At 39.1% G+C, this 24,446-nt stretch overlaps 1 protein-coding gene across 2 annotated transcripts in view; it reads left to right on the top strand.

Moving 5' to 3' along the window:
* The window catches only part of DAAM1 (dishevelled associated activator of morphogenesis 1), a 177,369-nt gene that overhangs the window by 87,868 nt on the left and 65,055 nt on the right, over window positions 1-24,446 (top strand). For both annotated transcript variants that reach the window (XM_037832610.1, XM_037832611.1), the window contains exon 3: window positions 6,411-6,500. In XM_037832610.1, coding sequence (XP_037688538.1) covers window positions 6,411-6,500 — 90 coding nt within the window. The remainder of the gene's footprint in view (window positions 1-6,410; window positions 6,501-24,446) is intronic.

Genomic DNA, 24,446 nt, shown 5'->3' with positions numbered 1-24,446 from the left:
ACAATCCAGTTTTAGAATATTTTCATCACCCCCAGAATTCCCCTTGTGCTTATTTACAGTCAATTCCTGCTCCCATCTCTAGTCCCAGAAAACCACTGATCTGCTGTCTGCCTCTATAGATTTGCCTTTTTTTTAAAATTCATGTAAAGAGATATTTCTTGAGATTCAGTGATCCTAATTACTATATTTTACAGGATTGCTTTTTTAGCATTTGTATTAATTATGAAATGAAAATTTTCCTGTAATATTAGTTTTAAGTAATTTCAGAACTTGAAGAAATTAATGTCAGGATAATTTTCAAATTACTTTGTGTTTCATTCTTTTTTCCTCCTTCCATGAGCTGTGCTTTTTTTCCTTTCCTTGCCCAGCATAGTATCAAAATGACTGAAAGTAAGTAGAAAAGAGAGAAGGCATATTGGGTTCTTTTCTAACTAAAGAAATGCTGTAATCCAGAAGTGGGGTCTATGAGATGGATATAGAGTCACACAAAGAAGCTAAAACTACAGTTTCCAGAAGAAAACATAGAATTTTTTTTTTTTTGTCCTGCAAGTTGCAGATAGAAGCTAAAACTAAAAACTATACCATTTCCAGAAGAAAACATAGCATTTTTGTCCAACAGGTTGCAAATGTATTAAAAAACACTAACTAGAAAAGAAAAAAGTCTGATAAATTAAGCTTTACTAAAAAAAAAAAAAATGACAAAGCAAAACACCTGGTGGTCAAATGCATTCTTAACAAAATGAAAAGGGCAAGCCATAGGCTAGAAGAAAAATTTGTAAATTATTTTGTATTTCTGACAAAAACCATGTTTCCAGAATATATAAAGGATTCCTTTAAATCAATAATAACAAGAAAGGCAATTCTATAAAAAATGTGCAAAAGATTTGAACAGGAACCTTACAAAAGAACACGTGCAAATGGCCAATAAGCATATAAAAAGGTATATCCAGCATCTATTGGCATCAAGGAATTGCAAATTAAAATTACAATGAGATACCACTTCACATAATCGAGGATAGCCAAAATTAAAAAGAGATAACACCAAATGTTGGTAAGAATATGGAGCAACTGAAACTCATATAATGCCCCTGGGAGTATTAGAATGGTACAGTTTTTCTAAAGTTTTCTAAAGTCGAAAGTGCTGCAACCACTTCAGGACTCTGTTTAGCATTTCTCATAAACTAAACATATACTTACTATATAATTCTATACAATTCTACTCCTCCAGGTATTTGCCCTAATGAAAAAACAAAAACATATAAACACTCAATATTTTGTATACAAATGTTCATAGCAACGTAATACCAAATAGCCAAGAACTGAAAAAAATTAAATGCCCATCATGAAGGGAATGCATAAACAATTTGTGATATATTTATAAGATGCTATATTAATCATCAAATAAAAAAGAATGATATGTGCAACAACCTGGAAGAGTCACAAAAATTTTACGTTGAGTAAAAGAAGCCAGATTCAAATAGGACATACAGTATGATTCCATTTAAGCAAAGTTCTAGAACTACAAAAACTAAGTTATAGTTATAGAAGTTACAACAATGTGCCTGGATTGAGGGAACTTTCTGGGGGTGATAGAACTGTTACTCTTGATTGGGGTGTTGCACAAGTGCATAACTTTGCCAAACTGAAAATTGTATACTTAAGATCTTCACATTTCACTGTATGTACATATTTTCTTAGAAAATAAGGGAGGAGAGTTAATCTTTGAAATGCAGAGATCATCACTATATCCTACAATTTTCTCTCCCACTTTCCCCTCTCTGCTTTTCTCCCTGCTTCCTTCCCGCTTCTCCAGTTTCCCCACTTTTCCCACCTCACAACTTTTTTTTTTTGCATTCCTGCTATGTCAGATATTGTTTGGGGGACTGGCAATTAATTCAAAGTTGAGTAGAACAAATGTAGAAAAGTAGTCCTTTCCTTTGGGAACAAGTCTGGAATGGAAGAGAGGTCAATAACACAGCTATTTCAGCACGATAAATGCTGGAAACTGAATAGAGCACACAGGTGCTGCCGATCCTGGGAAAGCTGCCTGGAGAGAATAGTTGGTGCTTTTAAAAGCTTGGATGGATAGGATTTATCCATAGACATGGTAAGGAACAGCATGTGCAAAGTTTTGGGAATGGACAGCTGTGATCAAAAGTGCTAAAAGGTGGCTGATGATGGAGGAGGAGGAATTGTCAAGGTGGATCAAGAAAACCTTAGCCTTTGTCTGCTAAGGAATTTGGATCTTAGCTTGAAAAGAAAGGGAGGTGTTAAAGCCTTCTATCCTCTTGTCTTCCTAACTAGGGGTTATAAATTCCATGAAATCAGGGCCGGTTATTCATCTTTGTAATGTCTGGCCGTGGTCCTGGAATGGGTAGGGCATCAGGTGAGTACTGATTGATCACTAAGGCTATGATAGTCTCTGATTCAGCCATATTATTAAAATAGAATGAGTCAGAGCACAGACACTTTGGAATGGAAGTGTAGGAGGTCTTATTACCTTCTAGGCACTTTGCCTAGGCACTCCCAATTGTTATCTTCAATTTAATCTATGTCACTTTCCTTGTTCAGAATCTGCCAATGACCTCCAATTGCTCTTAAGTTAAAGATCCAAGTTTAAAATTGACCTTCAAGGCTGCTGTTCACTGACTGAAGTGCTTTTTACCTATTTAATTCCCATTCATCCCTCAACTTTCAGTTCAGACTTCACTGCCGCACCTTCTTCCAAAACAAGGGTACTCCAAAACTCAGCTCAGTGTGTGATCATCCATTCCTTAGTGTGATTTTGATTTCCTGTCTACCCACATGATAATAGGAGCTCTGTGATGCCTCTTTTTGTCCCCTGCACTGCCCCTGGCACAATGCCTAGCGTTTAGTAGAAACTTAAAAAAATAAAAATTGTATTTTTGGTTGCATGAATGAATCCTTGAGATAACTCTTATCAGGTAAATATCATCATTCTCATTTTTCAGGTGAAGAAATTGAAGCTGAGAGGTTAAGTCACTTGTCCAGGGTTGCAAAACTCCTAAGAGCCAGACAGATCCGGCACTCAGGGATGTCTGACAACAAAGCCCTCCTTTTGCTAACAGGCACTCAGGAGGCTGTGAGTGAAGCATATGGATGTGTATGTTTTCATGTTTACACCAGTGTTGTAATTCTGCCTACCTGTCTGTTGAGCAACACAGTGAATGAATGGTCTAGTGATTAAGAACTTGGGCTCTACAGCCAGTCTGGTCTCAAATCCCTCCTCCACCATTTACCAGCTTTGTTACCTTGAGTAAGCTATCTAATCTATTACTCAGTTTCCCAGGAAATGGGACAATAATATTAACCACCTTGTAGGATTGCAATAATACTAACCACCTTGTAGGATTTTGGAGATAAAATAAATTATTACATGTAAGACACTACTACTAAGCACACAGAAAGTGCTTAATAATTGTTAGCTGTTGTTATTATAAGTAGTCATTTATTCCTTTCTGTTGTTTTGGTATAACCCAAAATTATGTCCAGATACCCTGTAACTATTTCTTTTTTTTACTTTATGGAAATTTTCTTCTTGCATTAAACTATTTGCCCCAAAATCCTAGCTCCATTGTATTCTCTTAATTCAAAACTGATAATTACTGTGTCTTAGCAGAAGCGGACATTACCTAGCTCTCACAGCCAAATGCTGTAATATTATTACCCTTTCCTGTGAATTTCTAGGTTTTAGGATTCACACATTTCTTCACATCTCTTCTTAGTAAGCAAAAGCACATTAGTATAATAACACTGTTCTCTCACGAAGCACAAGCGTTTTCCCCAAATTAAGCACCATATTATCAAGATATTTGAATAATTGAATCAACTCTCCTTCCCACTTAGAAAAATTCCTAATTGTTGGAAAGTGATTTATGTCACCATTATTTTCCCCATTCATCAATAAGTGAAAGCAGGTGTGATTTACAGGAAATTAAAACAAGAAAGAAAAATTTTTTTCCTGTCTGTAATAGCTTCATGCCAAAATTTTAACATTGTAAATATGTTCCCTCATAATGGATTTTTTTTGGTAAAAATCCCTATTTCCTTCCCTGGTTATTCATTGTTGAAATTCTTAATAGCTAGTTTCTTTTGTGGTTAGAGTGCAATAGTTGGCTGGGAGGTGAGGGAGGGGAAGAAGTGCTGTGTTTTAACAATTTAACAGTACACCTTGCCCTTGAAAGAAAATAACAACTGGTTTGTGTTTAAATGACAAGTGGAATAACAAGAGTACAATTCTCTCTCTGAGGCACGTATTCCTACAGGCTTAGTTGATGTCTCTGATCCTCATGTCCACCCTGCAGGAGTGATGATAGCCCCTTTTGAAGATGAGGGAGTACAGGCTGAAAGGGATTAAGAACATCATCAGGGAAGAAGGTAGCGTGTATTAGGCAGCAGTGAGGCCCTAGAGGTGTCAGTGTTAACAAGGAAGGCATGTAAAGGGGAAAAAGAGAAGCAAGCCTGGCAAGGTAAGTTGAAGTGATGGAAGTCCTCAAAGGGCAGACTGAGAAGCATATAATTAATTTTGCAGGCAGCATGGAACTAATGAAGTTGTTTGAACTGGGAGCTCAAAACATCATTATTGTTGGTGCTCTATTTTTAAGGCACTGGTTCTGATGTGTGGTCCCAGAACTAAGTAGCATCAGCAATACTTGGAAATGCAAACTATCCACCGCCACCACTATACCCCTTGCTCCAACCCAAAACTCTGGGGCAGGCTCAGCTCTGGGTTTTAGGGAGCTCTCCAGGTGATTCTAATGGAAGCTCAAGTGTGAGAACTTCTTTAGAAGAATTCTGGTTGTGCTGAGTGGGAACGATTGGAAACACAAGGAGCAATAGTGAGGAGGCTATATCCAGAAACTAAGGGAAAAATTATTAGGGCGTAAGTTTGGGTGGTTTCAGTAGGAAGTAAAGAAAAGGATGAAGTGATAAGATTTTTCAAGGAAGAAATAACAGAACTTTATGTCTAAATGGAAGTTAGGAGTATAAAGTGCAAGACCATTATTGTAGGCCTAGATACATACTAGATATATATACAGTATTCTACATATATATATACACAAGTATTCCAACCCAGCTTAGCCGCAACACTGAAGAACACACCAGACACAGAGTTAGATATGAGTTTAATAGGACTTACTGACAGGAGATATGGTTTGTCCCATGGCAGTGGCTGACTGGGGAAGATGGAAGTTAGTGTTCTGCAAAAGCAGGGGTACCAGGGGTTGGTCTATAAGGGTTAGGTCAAAGAGGGTATGAGAACAGTTTCGGCAGGGTCTTGCAACACAAGAGTGTCGAGATTTGTTACCATCAGTGATCAGAAAAGGGAAGTTTCAATGCTTTGTTTACAACACATTTTTTTCCTCCCCTGGGGATGTCTGATGACTTTTAACCTCTATCCATCTGTCCTGTCTGTCCCAGTCAAGAAGGCAGGTATGTGAAATCACTATGGAGGGAAGGGGGCCTGGGCCCTGGGTCTCCACACACAGGGCATTCAGAGGAGAAACTTTTTATACTCCTCAGAAAGTTCAACCTTATTGTGCCTTAAATTATAGCATTTTTGGGTGGTGGGATTGGGGGAAGGGGATTTGTCTTTACCTACCCATACCAATCTGTTGCCCTCAACTAGATAACTTTCCCTATAGGAATAAAATGTTCCAGCAGCTCAATATGAGTAATAATATTGACAGTGGATTGAGGTCTTATAATGTCAAGAACTTTTCTCTAAGAATTTTAGATTCATTATCTCATTGTTGTAATTCGTTAGTTATGGGTGTTTATAAATTGGTTGCCATTTGTGTCTCTGTTCTGCCATCTAAGATGCACAGCACTGTAAAATTAACATTTTTGCAAACACTGTCAACAATAGAATGGGGCTGGTAAATATGAGTGGACCTCTTAGGGTTGTAGGGGGAACTGAATGAGAAAAATGCCTGGACATGTTTGGCACACAAAGTACTTGATAAATATTGGTGGGGTTTATGGTGACAAAGATAACACCCCAACAAGCCCTTGTCTTTAATATGATTAATCCTTATAAAGTCGTGAGGTCTGATGGCCGTTACTGCTCAATGGACCCTGTACAGCAATACACAGTAGCTCATGGTAGTTGCGTCCATGCTCGGTGCCATTTCCCCTAACCTTTGGTAAGTGAGGGCTGTGCTTCATCCCTCTTGCCATGCTCAGTGCCTCATCGCATGCCAGGGATGCGCTTTCTTGATGATGGTAACATTCCTCTTAACTGAGCTGCTTGTTCTTTTCCAAGTCTATTTAAACACATATTGGTTTTTCCTTCTTTTTTTTTCCCCTCTCCCTAATGATGCTGACAAATTACACCAGTGGGAATAAAATTTAATCTATGAAATACTAATTATTTTCTTTCTTCTCAGGATGAACTTGACCTCACAGACAAACACAGGGAAGCCATGTTTGCACTTCCAGCAGAGAAAAAATGGCAAATATACTATAGCAAGAAAAAGGTAAGATAGTCATTGTGTTTGTGATAAACTTGGAAATTATCTTTTTTGATTCTCTCTGCTCTCTCATTTCACCATCAGACTCCTGATAGCTCTTTTAACGTTAAAACCAGATTGAATGTGTCACCTTGTGGTCTTGATGCAATGTGTGCCAAGTGCCAATTCCTTGGATATTGTTTTCTTTAACACTTCATTTGGCCATCCTGCAACCTATTTCTGTTCACTTAGGACCTGTAACTGTGTTGGTAGTCATGTGTAACCAAGACCCATAGTAACAGTAGCTTGCACAAGACAGAAGTTTTTCCCCTACTCCGAAAATTTGTACATAGGCAGTTTAGGACTAGTTTTGTGGGTTCACAGTCTTCTGTGACCTACCTTCTTCCAGCTTTCTACTTCCCCATCTCTAAGGTGTGGTCCCCATGGTCCAAGATGGCACTCCAGCTATTTCAGTTTCCAAACTAAGGATGGAGGACAGGGGAAAGAAGGCACATGCTTTCCCATCCCTGCTTTTAGGGGCATGTTCTAGGAGTTATACACAGGCCTTTTCTTCACATCCCATTGGCCAAAGCTTAGATATGGCCACATCTCACTGCAAGGAACAAAGACTTTATTTTGGGAAGCCACTGCCCAGTTCAAAGCTGGGATTATAATACCTTAGGAAAAGGGGAGACTGGGGATTGGGGACAGAGAAAACACCAGGCATCCCTAGCATCCATGGCAAGAGGCATCATTCCATGAACAGTAGCTCCTGAACTGAACCCTGTGGCAAATTCTTAGACTATTCCATCACCCATTTTTGGAACCAGCTTGTTCACCATTTGCCATTTTGCCATTCTTCCAATAGAGATATGAATCAAGATAGGTTGAGTGAGAATGGCAGCGCTGGTACCTAAAAGAAATATGATTTCTCTCCAACAGTCAGTGGACACCCTAGTTACTCACTTTTGATCCAGGGAGACAGGAACAAACTATAAAAATCCAGTATCTTTTCAAGACATTCTCTTACTCCTCAACGGTATCAGCCAGGGGAACTTTTTAATATCTGACTAGTATACAGTTTGGGGCCTCCATTTTCCTCAGGAAAAAAAAAGCATCCCCCTCTCCCAGCACCTCTGCCCCTCTTTGTTGCCTTGTATACTTGGTGTGGCACCCTCCCACGAGCATTTTTCCGTTACTCAGTAAGGTTCTCTGTCTAGCAGTGAGTCTGCATGTGCCTCTCTCTGACCAGGCTTGAAGCCGCTGGTGGCAAGGCATCATGTCTCATTCATCTTTGTATCTCCAGCACCTGACACGTCAAAGCAAATGGATGATGATTGAACCGTAAATGTTATATTGAATTCTGTCAAAAATTCTAATTTTCTGCCTGAGCAGATATATTCGGTAAAACTGTGTTGAGTTTAGTTTCAACGACCTTTGCTGAGGGATGTCCAGATATAGCCTCTCAGTATGGTCTCGGAGCCTCTGTTAGTTCAGAGCAAGTTGAAGTCTTAAGGGTTCCCAAATCTAGTAATAACCAGTAAGATGTTTTTGTGAATAAATGTGTCCTTCTCTCCAATTCTGCTCTTTCTCTTTGCATACATCTTACCAACTGGGAAACCTCTCCTTCATTAGACTGATTGTCATGGCTCATGAAACCTCTCTAATGCACTGGGAAAGAATCTTAAAATAAAAACAAAATATGTTCAGTTCTGAAACTGATGTATTTATTGTATTGGTCTTTGGAAGCAAGGGAACTTTTTCACACTGCTATCTTAAACACCTGGCCACTACAACTAAGAAAGAAAAATCCTCAAGTGGCTGTGTACACAGAGGACATGGTCTATTTTGGCTCATCCTAGTGTGGATTTTTCTCAAAAATCAGGAAACAATAAGCAATGGCAATTGAGAATATTCAGTGGAGGAAAGGAAAGGGCAGGAACATGGAAGCAGCTTACTGAGGGGAAAGTTTTCTTCTTTCCCAGATTTTATTACACCCTTGATAGCAATTGAAAGTTAATCATGGAAATACTGCCCCTTAGATTAGAAAAGGCAAACGCTGGGGGATAGTAATGACCTCGGGCTCACAGCTGCTGCTCATTTTTCAGTTTCCAGGCCTATCTGATTCTGTTGCAAACCTCATCTCCTATGTGCATGATGGGGTTGGCTTTTTGTAGGAGGATGGATAGGAATGTGGCCACTGGACTGAGAATCCTACCTCTTGACGAATGGGGCCCTCCTTCCAGTACCTGGCCAGATTGCACAGATCTTTTGGAATGCAGCTCTACTGCTAGCTTCATTCCAGCAGCTTGGATTCCTTGTGTGACTTAGAAATGGCATGAGCTGAGTGGGAAAGCCATTTTAGCTCTTCAGAATCCCATGGGCTAATAGATTTGCCTCACTTTAAAATGAATAGTAGCATTTCTTAACTAAGGATTTTCTTGATTAGAGCCCCTCTGACTGTTAACACTGTACCATCCCCTTGGTCTGAAACTGACCTTTTTGGGCACTATAACAAATCAGGAAACGTGCAATGATAATGAGAACACAAAAACCTACCCAGGAAAAGGGCATGCTTATTTATATCTGTCTTCAGATAACATGATTTTCTAAGGAACAGGTTGCCCATTCTCAGAATGGAGCATGGGGCTACCCTTAATACTAAGAATAAATTCTTTTCCTTGGAACATCTGCTATGTCACCTTTCAAATCAGGGTTGTAACCTGCAAGCCAAACTACATCCATTTCTCCAGCTGAGAGAAAGTACCAAACTCATGGCTCCTTCAAGTTTTCCATCTTTTAAGATTAGAACCCAGAGCATTACAGACATTCTCACACATAGTGAAGTCATTGAGTAAGGGTCCATAAAAGCCAACAGAAACAGACAGCACAAGTTGTTGAAAAGCAGGCTTTCTGTGTAAAAGTGAACAGAAGTCGTGGAGGCAAACAGGACTGGGAACTGAAGACAGGCCAGGCTTTTCTTGGCCAAGTGGCTCCTTTCCATCCAATAGTGGCCTGAGCCCCAGCAGCGGCTATCTGCTTATCAAGCCCTGTGTCCACTTATGAAACTTCTTTATCTAAGTCTCTGGTTGAAAACTCATTTCCAGAGCCAAAATGAAAGCAGCAAAAGTATTTCTGGGACTAAAATGATTGGAAAGAAATTAATTGGAATGTTGCCTAATTGAGTAATCTGGGGCAGAGCAAGAGATGGATGTTGTGGCCTTGTTCAAAGTCCAAACAAAGCTATAAAAGTTACTGGACTGGTCAGCCATGGTTTGTCATATGCAGCAATCCACTGTCAAATGTTTTAACTTTCATGAAAGGTCCAAGAAAGGTCCTGTTTGTGGGGCTGGGGATATTTTCTAATAGGAAATGTTTGTGGTTCTTATCATTAAAGGTAATTCCCTTTTTGGTTCCAATCACAACATACTCTTTTGTTTAAGTGAGGTTTTTCCCAGTCACCAGCCAGAAACTGCATCTGTTAACAATCTTTTGGATTTTATACTGAAGCTTTTTAAACAATGAACCATCTGACCACGAAAGGCATCTGGCCATGCTGTATTTGCTTATTGTTAACACGATTTTTAAACCCTGGGAAAAATAAGGAGTAGAGTTCAGAGTGGAGAAAATAAGGTGGTATATATATTTAATTATGCTGACAGCAATCTTATCAGTGGAGGAGGAAATCTTACTTAATTGCTATTTTCACAGGAGTGGTTATACTGGTTGTATCACTTAACCAGTCCCTGTAAGTATCCAGAAAATACTTGTTCCCCTTCTTGGGCTTCAGAGTTTAGAAAGTAAGTGAATGGGACTACAGACAGTGTTTGTTGTAGTGACATCAGATGCCTGAGGCAAAGATCAGGATTCACGACTGCACCTAATTTTTCCTCCTTCCATTTCTGATCTCTAAAACCAAGGCTTAAGTGAATGATTATGAGGTCTACTTTGGAGAAGGTGAGTTTTATTCCGCTGCTGGCTGTATGTTTGATTCTGGCTTAATTAAAGCATCCAAGACTCTTTCCTAACCTGGCTACAGTCAGCTATTTTGGTTTATGCAAAGTGCTGATCTGGTGCTAGGCACATTGTGAAGACATCCAGGGAAAGTGGCTGAAAATTCAGCTAGTACTTTTCATTCACTCCTTTTATTTGGTCTGTAGATCCTAATTGTATCACTTCCCCACCTCTCCCCACAAAAAGGAATTCTCCTTTCACCACACACGCACGCGCGCGCGCACACACACACACACACACACACACACACACACACAAAGATTAATGTCATGTTGGATATGGTCATCAGGATGCAGTTCTTTCACTTCCTTGAGAGGTAGGGCACTCCTGTGTTTGGAGTGGGGGGAGAGTGGTTTGATCAAAATGTGAATTTAAAGTAACATACGCTAAAGTAGTGAATTAAAACAAAAGGAACCATCAGTTTTCTATCCAATTGTCAAACAAACCAGCTGGAAAACAAGGTTAGAGGAGACACTAATCCTCTAGTTGTTCCCAGTATCCTAATGAGAAGCTTCCCTGGGTAGTCTGGGGAGAGAAACAATGGCTGGACATTTGGCCTGGAAGATTTGAGAGAGAAGAGAAGTTAGATATCCTCTTCTTTCTTTACAGTAGCTGATTAAATACACAGTAGAGTAGCTCTGAATTTTCAGGTGCTCTCTTTGCTACTGATGCCAAGATTTGGGGCAGAGAGCCAGTCAAAAGGAGAAAACTAGGCTTCAAACTATATTTCTAGACTTCATTAGAAGTTCCTGATTTGGTCTCCTGCCATTGAGTTGTTTTTTTTTTTTAAATTCAGTTTTATTGAGATATATTCACATACCATACAGTCATCCATGGTGTACAATCAACTCTTCACAGTACCATCATATTAGTTGTGCATTCATCACCCCAATCTATTTTTGAACATTTTCCTTACACCAGAAAGAATAAAAATAAGAATAAAAAATAAAAGTGAAAAAGAACACCCAAATCATCCCCCCCACCCTATTTTTCATTTAGTTTTTGTCCCCATTTTTCTACTCATCCATCCATACACTGAATGAAGGGAGTGTGAGCTACAAGGTTTTCACAATCACACTGTCACCCTAGTAAGCTGCATAGTTGTACAGTCATCTTCAAGAGTCAAGGCTACAGGGTTGGGGTTTGATAGTTTCAGGTATTTACTTCTAGCTATTCCAATACACTAAAACCTAAAAAGGGATCTCTATATAGTGCATAAGAATGCCCGCTAGAGTGACCTCTCAACTCCATTTGAAATCTCTAAGCCACTGAAACTTTGTTTCATTTTACAGCCCCCTTTTAGTCAAGAAGATGTTCTCAATCCCATGATGCTAAATCCAGGTTCATGCCTGGGAGTATATCCTGCGTTGCCAGGGAGATATACAACCCTGGGAGTCAGGTCCCACGTAAGGGAAGGGCAGTGAGTTCACCTGCAGGGTTGTCTTAGCTAGAGAGAGAGAGGGCCACATCTGAGCAACAAAGAGGCACTTAGGGGGAGAGTCTCAGGGACAACTATAAGGAGGCTTAGCCTCTCCTTTGCAGTAACAAGCTTCACTAGGGCAAGCCCCAAGATAGAGGGCTCAGCATACCAAACTGTCCTCAAAGTTTGTGAGAACATCAGCAGCAACCCAGGTGAGGAAGTCCAACACTTCCATATTTTCCCCCAGCTCCTCAGGGGGGTCCTGCATATATATTTTTATTCTCTGCCCAAATTACTTTGGGATGTGTCGCTAGTTCGCACTAACCTGTACAAACCTACCAGATCTAACTTCCTTTTCAAAGTTCCATGTAATTGTGGTGTTTGAACAAACTGACTGTAGAAGATAAATTGTTTAGAAAATATAGATCCTGCACCAAATAAACATCTCTTCCTTTGGTCTCACATGGAAGTTGAAGTTTTAAAACACAGTCAGTATCGTCCTTTACCCTTTGTCCTGACATTGAGTTTTTACTCTGATGATAGGATCAAATTCGCATTTGTGCTCCTAAATGGTAAAGGGATTAGAGAAATCAGAAGAAGCAGTAATGATAAGAAATAAGATTCCCACCCCCACCCCCATCCTCCCACCTTTCTAAAGAATACAGGATGGAAGCACAGTAGCTAGAGGGCAAAGAGCATCCTCAGGCTCTTCAGGTTTTAAAATCCTCTGGTTTATCTACACAATCCTTGGATTTGAAAGGCGAGGATTTGCATATAATCCCAGATTGAAGCAGAAAGAAACAACAAGTTTTGAGTATCTGGTGCAGAACTCAACGAAGGAATACTAGTGGTAAAGGGCAGGTCTACATGTAATTCACCAGACATCTATTGAGCGTCTTCTCTGGGGTAGACTCTTAGCTAGATCCTGAGGATAATTAAATGAATACATCAGATTTCCTGCAGTGGATGGCCCTGATAGGAGAAGCAGATAAAATAAAATAACTGTCAAGTATTGTCATAAGCTCCATAATAAAGGTGAGAGGAAAAGGCTCTGGGGCATTAAGGAAGGAGCGACCAAGCTCTGCATTGGTTGGGTAACTGAGGCAACCAGTCCTGCTCCACGCTGGCTCATTTGGAGCAGGTTACTCCATTGAGAGAGCTGATGTTGGTGTGCTTTCATTCCATCATCTAGAAATTATTTCCTTTTCAACATTTGAGCTGCGTTCATGTGTACTTTCCCTCATGATTTTGTTCTTTGCTCTTTTTACTTTTCCTTAAAAGATCAAGTTTAGATTGTTGACCTAACCTGATCTTTGCTAACCACGGTTTGTAAGACTTGTTAGGAAATCTATAAAGAGGCTTAATGTTTAAAAAAAAAAAAAAAAGAAGAGGACAACAGAGGAAAGGCTAAAGGAACTGAGGTTGGTTCAGGCTGGAAAAGAGAAAGTCAGATGGAAGCTCCGATACAGGCTGCTGTTCCATGGATATGCCCCAGTGAAGCTATATTGTCTGTCAAGATACTTCTAACAGGTGGTTAAAAGCAGTTGCCCAAACCCTCCCAAAGAGAATTGCTCTGCCACCTGGCCCTTCCCCCACCAATCATACCGTATGCTTCAGGGGCCAAAGGGTTAACTCCTGGCCTAGAACAGCAGAGACTCCAGGAGCCTGTTCCCACACTGCATCCTTAGTTCTGATTTAGTGATGCCGATGCTATACAGGTTGATAAATATTTTATAATTGTCTTAAGCATGAGGTATCAATTGACCTAATGATGGTGGCTAAAACCAGTTGGCAAAATGCATCCAGAATCTTCAACATTCCTCTTTCAGGAGTTGATCTCAAGGACACAATCAAAGATACAGACGATCAAAGATACAGAGAATTACGTGTGAACATGTTCTTTACAGTGTTGTCTCTGAAAGTCAATCATTGTAAAGAACTTAAAGGGGGATGGTTATATGATGGTACATAACAGTATCTTGCAGCCATTGAAAAATCCAATTTTCAAATAAATTCTTTATAACATGGGAAATTGCTCATGTTAAGGTTTAAAAAAGATACAAAGCTGTAAATAATATTATCAAACTTTGCAAAAATATATAGAGAGAGGTTAGCTGATGGGCAGAAACAGTAGTTAGGTGGGATTGTGGGTGATTTACTTAGATTTTTTTTTTTATACCAATATTTTCCAAATTTTCTATGGCGAATTATTTTTAAAATATTTTTTTCTTAAAATAATTTTTTTCCTGTTTGTGAAAATAAAATATACTCTTTTAAAAAAAAAATCCATATGATGTTCTTTGTTTCAGTCAGGTTTCAGTCAGAGAAGCGGGACCACTAGGAGAAACACACATGAACATGCACACAGGCACGTACACGTAAACACAGCAATTTGTCATTTGTCACAGGGATTTGCCTTTACATAATCTTGGAAGCCTGTGAGGTAGTCTCCATAAGGCTGTTGTTTTTTGCATTGACTGTGGGAGCGTCCAGTCTTCAGAGCAGGTGGTTGGGAAGGGAATATGAATGTAGAGCTATAAAGTGAAGTGGGGAGAGAGCAAGGACATCCTGAACCCCACAAGCATGAGCTGGATCCCACAAGGATGGGCTGAAATCTGCCAGTTCTTGTTGCCACTGACTTTGGTGTGGGTGTCCTGCGAAGCCTGGGCCCTTGTCACATACACCCTGCTCAGGAGAAGCTGAAGGGGGATTTCCCAGAATCTCCTGCTGGTGCACAACAGCAGGGTGGGCCAGCAGATAGGGGCAGCATGAGTGAACTACAAAACGGGTCCGCTGCACATCTGCCCTGCAAATCTCCCGTCAGAGTGTCTTTTGTGGCTCACCCTACCCGGAAACACATAAGAAATGATTTAGTTCAGCCTAGCCAACTCGAACATTACAAAGTCATCATGTATTTCTATTAAAGTTAAGAGAAAAAACAAATATTTAAAATTCAACCAATGCATTTGCTGTCAAAACAGCCTGTTGTTGTTTTCTTTGCCTAGTTCAAGGATCCCTCCTTCTCTCTCTTTTTACTCTTCTCTGGGTGGATTAAAACAAAGATGAATTTGCATACTACCCAGTTTTTCTGTACCATTTGTTATCTGCTTAGTCAGTGACTGTGAAAATAATGGTGATCTTGACCCTGATGAGTTTCCCTCTATCATCTATACCCAAAACCATAAAGGTGTATTTCTCATTTCCCTTTCCCCCCAAATAGTTTAATCTGAAAAGATGGAAACCCTTTTTCTTTCTTTATTTTCTTGTTTATTACAAAGCCAGTGCTATCAAAATGAACACCAAATTTTATATCTGGTGTACAAAATACTTTTCATTCAAGTATTCTTTACCTCTGGTCGTTATTAAATCAAAGTTTTATTCCAATAAAGTTTGATTGATTCCTGTGTATTCGTTTGCCTTGTCTTCCTCTAACCCCTTTGTTTAATTATACTAGTTTTAGATACATTTTCCTCCCAGATTTACCAATTCTGTCTTTCTAGCTACCTCTACTGCTATCCTGCCTTGTAGTATCCAGAATGGTCCTGAGTTCACAATTTCTGTTTTAATAAACATTGCCTCTCTATAAGTATCTTGCATTAGCAAAGAAGCATACTTGCCCAAAGCACAAACCAAAGCATGTATCCTCTTTTCCTCACTGGTGCCAATAGAGGTGAGCAAATATTGTGAACAACCTCTGGAGCCTTCTGTTTGGGTATCCTAGTTCTATAGTCTTCTGCTTTTCAAGCTAGAGATACTTACTGCCTGCAAAAGCACTTCACATGGGATGGATTATCTCCAAAGGTCTTTCAATCCAGGGATCTTCCTGCAAGTTTCCTAGATTATATTTGTCCCTCATAATTGCTCTGAACTGTAGTTTATTATATGTGTGACACTGGTTTTCTAAGAGAAATTGAAGCCAAGCATTAGGTTGTGAGAGATACTTTGGATAGTTAAGAGCCACACAAAGGGTTACCTGAGAAGGTAGGATATAGTTTACCAGTATCATGACCTGGGGCATATTATTTAACCTCTCTAATTTCTCTCTCTCCTCTGTAAAATGAGGTCTACTTCAGGCTCCTTCATTGGGGTTGTTGTAAAAATTAAGTGAGATAATAGGATTTAATGCTTATTAAAGAGCTTGGGGCATGGTGATGTTAGTTGTTATCATGGTCAACCATGACTATGACTGTAGCATGGGTTGTGTTTCTGCTTGTTCATCTATATGCTAAGCTGGGATCCATTCCCATATTCATAAGGGATGATGATGCCTGGTTTTCCCAGAATAATAGTGAGAGTTTCAAAAGCACCCCTCCTTAGTTGAACAACAGGATGTTTTGGGGGATGGAGATATGTTTTAGATAAGGGAGGAGACCAAGAATGTCCTTACTTGTTAGCACCAGAAATTGGTGAAAGGAGGACCCATTTATGACAAAAGTTCTGGGGCAATATAAGCAGCATGCAGTCCTTTAGCTTCTGGATGGGACCCAGAATCTGATTAGATTTGGAAAGACTGAGGCCCAGAGAAAGTCAAACTCAGCTCTACTTCTCTCTTTCTCTCCTCTACATGCCCACCATAGTGCTTCAGGGCTCTACTGCCCAAGTCGAGCTCATGGAGAAGCTCATTTGATTGGGTTTGCCTGGCAAGCAATTGTGAACACCAATTGATGCAGTATGGGAAGTAGTTATGTGTGTGGGTTGAGCCTGTTTTTAAATGAAATTAAAATTCTTTTTGCTGGAAAATACGAGTGGTTGATGATATCTTTGATTTAGAAATAAGAGGACTGAGAATATTTTTAGATGAAAAACTTTGCTACTGCTGCTTACAATGGGAAAAAAAAATCCCTTTATAGAACACAATAACTAGATATTCCATTAAACAAGCTAATTTTCACAAATAAATGGTTTACAAGATCAAAGCAGCCAGATTTACAAGTGCCCTGTTTGGCAGCAGAATTTGCTCAAAGTTACAAAATTTTAATTCAGTAGTGCATTTTAGCTATGTGATTTCTGAAATTAAGCTAACAAAACAAAGCTTCAGTGTTGAGATAATAAAATAATATTTCAGTATTGTTATTGTTATAGAGAAGTCTTAAACTGAATTATTAGAGCAGTTATTCTGAGTTCTGATAAATTGTCATTCTTTAAAATTTCTAAAAAACACTAACAAACCTCTGATAACTTACTCCTCAAATCATGGGCTAAACTATTATTTCCTGGTTGGTAATTTTATTTTTATTGTGAATTTTTTAAAATAAACAAAAACATGTGGAATATAATAAACACAATATTTAGCAAATGCTAACTTTTTGCCATATTCTCAGATTTCTAGAAAACAAATAAAACATTTCAAACATAGTTGAAGCTCAGAGACCTCTATTCTGAAGGTGCTGTTTTAATTAATTAATTCTCCTCAGTCATATATATAACCTGTGTGTATATATTCATATACAGTATACAGGACTACTTCATTTTAACTACTATTCAGTGTTCCATGTTATGAGCATGCCACAATTTTCATATCCCCATTGGATAATGCTTATTTCCAATTTTTCACTATTTAGAAAAATATTGCAATGAACATCCTTGTACAAATATTCAAGAATTTCTCTAGAATAGACACCTAAACATGTAATTACTGGGTTATTTGGTGAACATTTTCACTTTTAATTGTTCTCCAAAGTCATTGCAGTAATTTAGATCAGCAGTGAATTAGTTGCCAACTGTCTGAGAGGTTGATACTGTTTCAGAGGAAGAACTAGTATTTCATTGTTCTGATGAATGACTTTACATACGTTCAAATGCTTTGGGTACAAGAAACTATTATTAAAGTTCTTCAGTTGTCTCCCACATGTCTCACAAATCAAATTGAGATAAAAAATTACTAGCTGAGAAAATGCTCATTGAAACAAACAAAAAAAAAATAACCCCAGGTTTAGAAAATGAAAACCATTGCATTCAAACACCCATAGTCCATTTAAATACAAAATGGATAATTCCCTCAGCATTATGTTTATTTGGTTTTACTACAAAGGAAAACTGATCTGTGTGTGGTTCACTCTTCCTCTCCTCCAGACCTCTTTGTACCCTTAGTTCCAGACCCAGGCAAATTATGTTTCCATCTTCACAAGCTCTTGACTGATATATGCCATCACCAAACACAGGAAGTTCCTCTAAGCCATTCACTTCCCTGTTTGGTTGCTACAGTGCAGGTGCACAATCACATCTGTACAAACAAGCACATTTACTATGGGTGGAAATCACACAGTTGGTCTCTGCTTCCTCATCTAACCAGAGCCTCTTTATCTTGAGCATCTCTTTTTAAAAATTTTCGAAGTCTCTCTCCTTTCTTGTATTCCTTGATTCCTTCAGGTATTAGGAAATTGAAGTGTTGAGCTTGCCATATTCCCCTTCCTAAATTCTGAGCTGGTTCCCATGTAGAAGTCAGTTCATGGGTTTTGAAGATTTTGTCTTCATCCTGCAAATAGAATAGTTTGTTCTTTACAGCACTGTAAAAACAGTGAACATGTATCTGCTTGGTGGATACCATCTTTCTTTTGTGCTTCCTAACACATGTATTTCTTCAATGAGTAACAGCTTTTTATCTCGGGCTTTGCTTTACCTGTAATTACGGAACACCAGGCTGAAAGAATGTAAAAGTGTTTGTGCTCACTTACAATTTTTCAAACAAGTAAGCAATACGACTGAGAAAAAAATATATATTAGTTGGACAAACCATTTAATGTGGAGTCATGGGGAACAAAGGGGTTGTGTGTCTTGTGGAGCTCTATTTTTCCCTCTAGAATGAGGGCTAGAGAGGCAACTCCCACCATGTTCATTCTGTGCTTATCATTCATACTACATGGGCACTGCACAGTGGGGAGGATGCTCCTGCCTGCAGTCCAGTCATTGGAAGAAATGTGGAGCTTTGGGTTTGAATGGAAGCCCTGGGAGGGCATTGATTCTCAGCTGTCACAGAGGATCTGTCTTTGGCCCCCAAATCATAATTCTTAAGCAGATTCCTTTTGACAACCCTCTTTTGATAGCTCTGGCACAAGACAAATTCCATTTTGTGTCCGTTGCAGAGTTAGGAGTACATGGCTGTTTTACAGCTTTCAATCTTTGCTGAAGAGTACTTGTCAACAGTGTTGTGGTGGTACCAAGGTTCTAACTGTGACTGTGTGAGGCCCTTTGAGTTCCTTTCCTGTGCATGTTGAAGCACATGAGCACAGCTCTATTTCATTTCCAAAATTAAACAATCTTAAAGTGTGGAATTGTACTAGGCATATGGAAACAGACTATCAGTGTGTCCCAGAATGAGTTTGGTTGGGGAATCTTAGCTATCTCAGTGATAGCTATATTTCTGATGGAAAAGGGGATTGCTCTATCTCACATCTGAGAACCCACACTCATCTAGCTGCCCATTCTGGTTATCACCACCCTAGTGGACAGACAGCACAAACCAATGTACATCCTTTGTTACAGTATTCCTTAGACTGTGGCTTCCTGCTCTGGTTAGCTGAGTGGACTACGAATAACCTCAAGCAGAGTTAGAAAAAAGGTTTATCTTGATTACTAACTCTAAACATTTGGGAGTGGAAGCCTGGTGCACTTGGAGAAGCATTCAGAGGTTATGAATGATCTCAATAAGAAATGGTGTGGAAATTGATTAGTAACATCTGCCATGACAGATGATAGGCGAATATGGCATATGTAGCACATTTGCTCTCCTGGACCTTGAGGGCTCCTCTTGCCCCTAGATTATAGTTGGACTTAAGTAACATATTCCATGCTTCTTTTCTCTTGCACATCTCCCTGGAACTATCACCTGCTTTCATAGAAAGACCACCCCTGGTCTGCCTGACTTCATGTCAAGGAGATCGATTTAGGAAAGGTCAATGGAAGGAAGTGTGTGCTTTGGAAGAGAGATCAAAGAAGAATAAAAAACACTTTTCTTGAGTCTTTCTTGCATATAATTATCTTTTTCTTTTCATTAATAGCTCCAGTATGCCTAATACTGTTGAATCCATTTTATGCTTGGTGCATTTCAGAGCTGCTCTTCTTTGGTAATTAGGAAGAACATTTGACCTTCCAGTGTAAGTTAGTATGCTAATACTTCTAATTTGGGGTTCTCTAAATTCCTTACACTACAGAAACCTGGTAATTTGTGGCAGTAGGAATGGGTTACAGTAAAAAGTCTACCGAAGTATACCCCTCTTAAATTACAGTGTTAAATTCTCTTATTCTTCATTGTGGTACAAAGCAAAATTTAACTCGAACAATCTTAAGATGATATCCTTTTATCTGTATGTAAAAATGTATTTTATGCTTGCTCATTTTCTAAGGTGTACTTCCTCCTGCCCCACATTTAGACATTTCTGATATGGTGACATCTTCCAACTGATGTTTTTCTTTTTGCCGAAAATGCTGCAATGATTTTAGTCATTGATGGCTTAGAATCAGAAATTTGTTTACGACTCTCCTTCTAGGAAACATTTAACCCTGTGTTAGCTTTTTTTGCAGTCATCCTGAGATGCTTTCCTGGCTGGAATATGCCTTTATGTGCTTTCTATTTCCCATGATTCTCTTCATAGTGTAATTGCTGTTTTCCAGAGGGTCTTCGTTATAGCCTCATGTTAAGCATTATATTGCAAATCATAAATATACTTTGACTGTTATCCCAAGAGCAGCTTACAGAACCTGCAAACCTTCTTTATGACATTCTGAAAGACTGGTCTGGTAGCAGCAAATCTGGTAGCAAGATGTGAACAGCAAAGGCCACTGACACCACTGATTGGATTTCCATACTGCATAAGGGTTTGGTGATGTGTGTCCAAACATGTTAATTTACCCACCAGCTGGACCAAATTGTACCTGTGTCTATGGCACTCCATAGTAATATGTAGGTCAAAGAATTGACTCTTAACAAGCTATGTAGAAGTAATTTGTTGTAAGTCCTTGTACAGCTTTGTGTCAGAGGCAAAGTGCCTGCCTTTAGGGGAATGTGATATTGTATCACTTCTGAAAATAATAGTTGGAGAACATTTCTTTTTCCCTGTGACGAAAATAGGGGGAAATGTCATATAAAATCAGCTTCAGATGTTGGAGTTATACTGATTGAGATTTTTAGGCTTCAGTGCTATTCCATGTTGTGAAGTGCTTTGTCAAAGAAATTACTTGTTAAAATAAATAAGTAGTTTGGGGATTGGGATTGTCATGTCTCAGCTCTTAATTCTAAGTTAGGCTGGTGGCTGCTTTCTTGGATATACCAACACATGAAATGCATTTCCTTCCTGGTTCCTGTAGCATGTGACTTTGGAGATTTCATACGATATAAAGTCAACTGAGACCTTTTCAGAATGAAGAGAGTGTTGGTTCTGAGCTGATTCAGATATACAGTGGTTTCTTTAATCTTGAAGTCATATTGTTCCTTTTTCCTTTGTTGTTGCTGCTTTTAGAGAGGGTGACTGGTCCTGTTGAAGGCAGCACTCTTTTCTTGCTTTCTGGGGTGTATGACTTTGGGGAGAACAGAAGTGATAGCTGGCCAAGAAGTATTACAATCCTGATGTTTGATGTACTCTGTTTCATTTCAGGCCACCCAAAAAATTTTTGATCTTTTTTTTTTTTACCAGTTTCATTTTATTTCCATGCTACTAAGGAAATGTTTCAAAGCATTTTCCCCCCGTGGAGCTCAGAAATGCTTGTAAATAATCTCTATTTAGAAATTAGAAGATAGATTGATAAAGAATGAGGTTTAGTTAAAATGGAGGGAATAATTGACTATTTCTTTTCATTACGAGAAGAGGAAGTGAGAGCTTTGTTCTATTTCATGTATTCCAACACCTAGAATAGTGCCTAGCCCATTGTGAGCACTCAGTAAGTGTTTGTTGGAAGAGTAAATGAATGAGAAGGAAAGCAAATGATTTTTTAAATTCAGTGCAGCACTCTGGTCTTACGAGAAGTGGGGCTGTTCCTATTCTGCTCTCCAGAAGCCCTACATTCAGCAATATAGTGTTAATACTGCTGCTGAGTTAAGCTGTCTACATAGGTATTTAGATTTTTAAAAAACCACTGTGCCAGGAATGACTATGGTCTGTAAATTTCTGATGGATATAGTAGGAACAAGTTCACAGAAATGTTGCTATATTAGGTAACTTTCTTGGGGTAAAGTAGGAATAGGTTGGAAGTAAAGCGTTAGTTGTCTTTTTCTTACTCCCTTGTTATGGTCTCTTTGAAATGTTCTTTTATTGTATGTTTTTTTTTTTTTTTTTTTTTTTCCATACAGTTGATTTAAAAAAGAAGAGAAAGTTAAAAAAAACAAAAAACAAAAAAAACAAGGAAAAAAATATGTAGTGCCCCCTTGAGGAGCCTGTGGAGAATGCAGGGGTATTGGCCTACCCAACCTCGAAGGTTGCTAACATGACCACAGACATAGGGGACTGGTGGTTTGATGGGTGGAGCCCTCTACCATAGGTTTTACCCTTGGGAAGACGGTTGCTGCAAAGGAGAGGCTAGGCCTCCCTATAATTGTGCCTAAGAGCCTCCTCCCGAATGCCTCTTTGTTGCTCAGATGTGGCCCTCTCTCTCTAGCTAAGCCAACTTGAAAGTTGAAATCACTGCCCTCCCCCCTACGTGGGATCAGACACCCAGGGGAGTCAATCTCCCTGGCAATGTAGAATATGACTCCCGGGGAGGAATGTAGACCTGGCATCGTGGGACGGAGAACATCTTCTTGATGAAAAGGGGGATGTGAAAGGAAATGAAATAAGCTTCAGTGGCAGAGAGATTCCAAAAGGAGCTGATAGGTCACTCTGGTGGGCACTCTTACGCACAATATGGACAACCCTTTTTAGGTTCTAAAAGAATTGGGGTAGCTGGTGGTGGATACCTGAAACTATCAAACTACAACCCAGAACCCATGAATCTCGAAGACAATTGTATAAAAATGTAGCTTATGAGGGGTGACAGTGGGATTGGGAAAGCCATAAGGACCACACTCCACTTTGTCTAGTTTACGGATGGATGAGTAGAAAAATAGGGGAAGGAAACAAACAAACAAACAGACAGAGGTACCCAGTGTTCTTTTTTACTTCAATTGCTTTTTTTCACTTTAATTATTATTCTTGTTATTTTTGTGTGTGTGCTAATGAAGGTGTCAGGGATTGATTTAGGTGATGAATATACAACTATGTGATGGTACTGCGAACAATCAAATGCACGATTTGTTTTGTATGACTGCGTGGTATGTGAATATATCTCAATAAAATGAAGATAAAAAAAAAAAAACCACTGTGCCCTTTTGTGGGGTTTAGTAGACTATGTGTTGCTCTAATGTGGCATTGGGCTCCAGATTAAACTGTTGAGGCGCAGTAGTCAAGTATAGCGTTCTTTCTGGATGGAGAGTCTAAACTCACTGAGTTTAGAGCTGTTTCAAGTGCAGGAAGTCTTGGAAGTTCCCCTCCTACTTGCCCAACAAATTCCTGGGGAGGATAGAGGACCAGGTTTAGCAGAACAGAGAAGGGAGATAGTGTGGAATGGCTAGGAACTCTGTGGTCTCAAGTTAGAGACTCAGTGATGCACAGATAGATACCACAGCCCAGACAAGGAAGCAGAAACGGACTCAATTGAGGTGAAGTGGTTGTGATGGGGTACATGTTTTGGGGCAAGCTTTGGGCAAGCCTAAGCACTTACATAATTTTGGTGCTTGGGGCCTGAAGTAAAGTGTTAGTCATGCAGCTGACTTCCGCATTACACCTTTATAGATTGTATGCTCTTCAGCAGGGAAGCACTTAATCCTGCATCTCTTATTTGCTAAACTGCAGTTATATTGAAGTTGACGGCAGGAGTGGGGTGGGGAGAGTCAAGGTTATCTCCATCTTTCATTGTCATTCACATATCTGTAAATTGTTAAAGCAAAATAAAACTGAGAGCAAAGCAAATGATTCTTGTCCATTGAAATGCAAATTTTGTCGCAAGCCATTGATTTGCTTTGTTAACCAATTTTGCATCTATCTGCAAAGTCTTTCCAGCATTCCTGATTTTTAATACATGTTTTTGCCCTTTGGATTTGCTTTCGAACCAGTGGTAGCATCGTACAGTTCCCTTATTTATGAATGTTTGGTAAAATCTTTGATATATGTTCATGTCATGATTTTACTTGTTAAAAAGTATTCTTTATCAATATGTAATTTTAAACTTAGAGAATAAAGAGGGGGCTACCTTGTTCTAATGAGCTGAGATTTTAAATTTTAGAATATTTTAGACTGGAGTACATGATAAGATAGTGGGAGGTTCTCTATGGGAAAACATTGCATTTTATATCTTCCCTACTAGGCTTTCTACTTGCCTAGACCTGAGAAGGAGAGGAAGACAAAAATTCTTGGCAGGTGTTGAGCCTAGGTCCTGTTCACCCATTTTCCATCCTGTTAACATTGATTTCTGTTTTAGAAATAACACATCTTCAATCTTATAGTAAGAAAACCAATTTTGCTGTTGAGTTTATGGCCAATTTTATTAAAATATGTATACTTAATTAAACAAGG

Source organism: Choloepus didactylus, chromosome 4 (assembly GCF_015220235.1).
Source record: "Choloepus didactylus isolate mChoDid1 chromosome 4, mChoDid1.pri, whole genome shotgun sequence".
NCBI classification, from domain to species: domain Eukaryota; kingdom Metazoa; phylum Chordata; class Mammalia; order Pilosa; family Megalonychidae; genus Choloepus; species Choloepus didactylus.
Note: the sequence above shows the minus strand (reverse complement) of the source record. Positions and strands in the feature narration are given on the sequence as shown.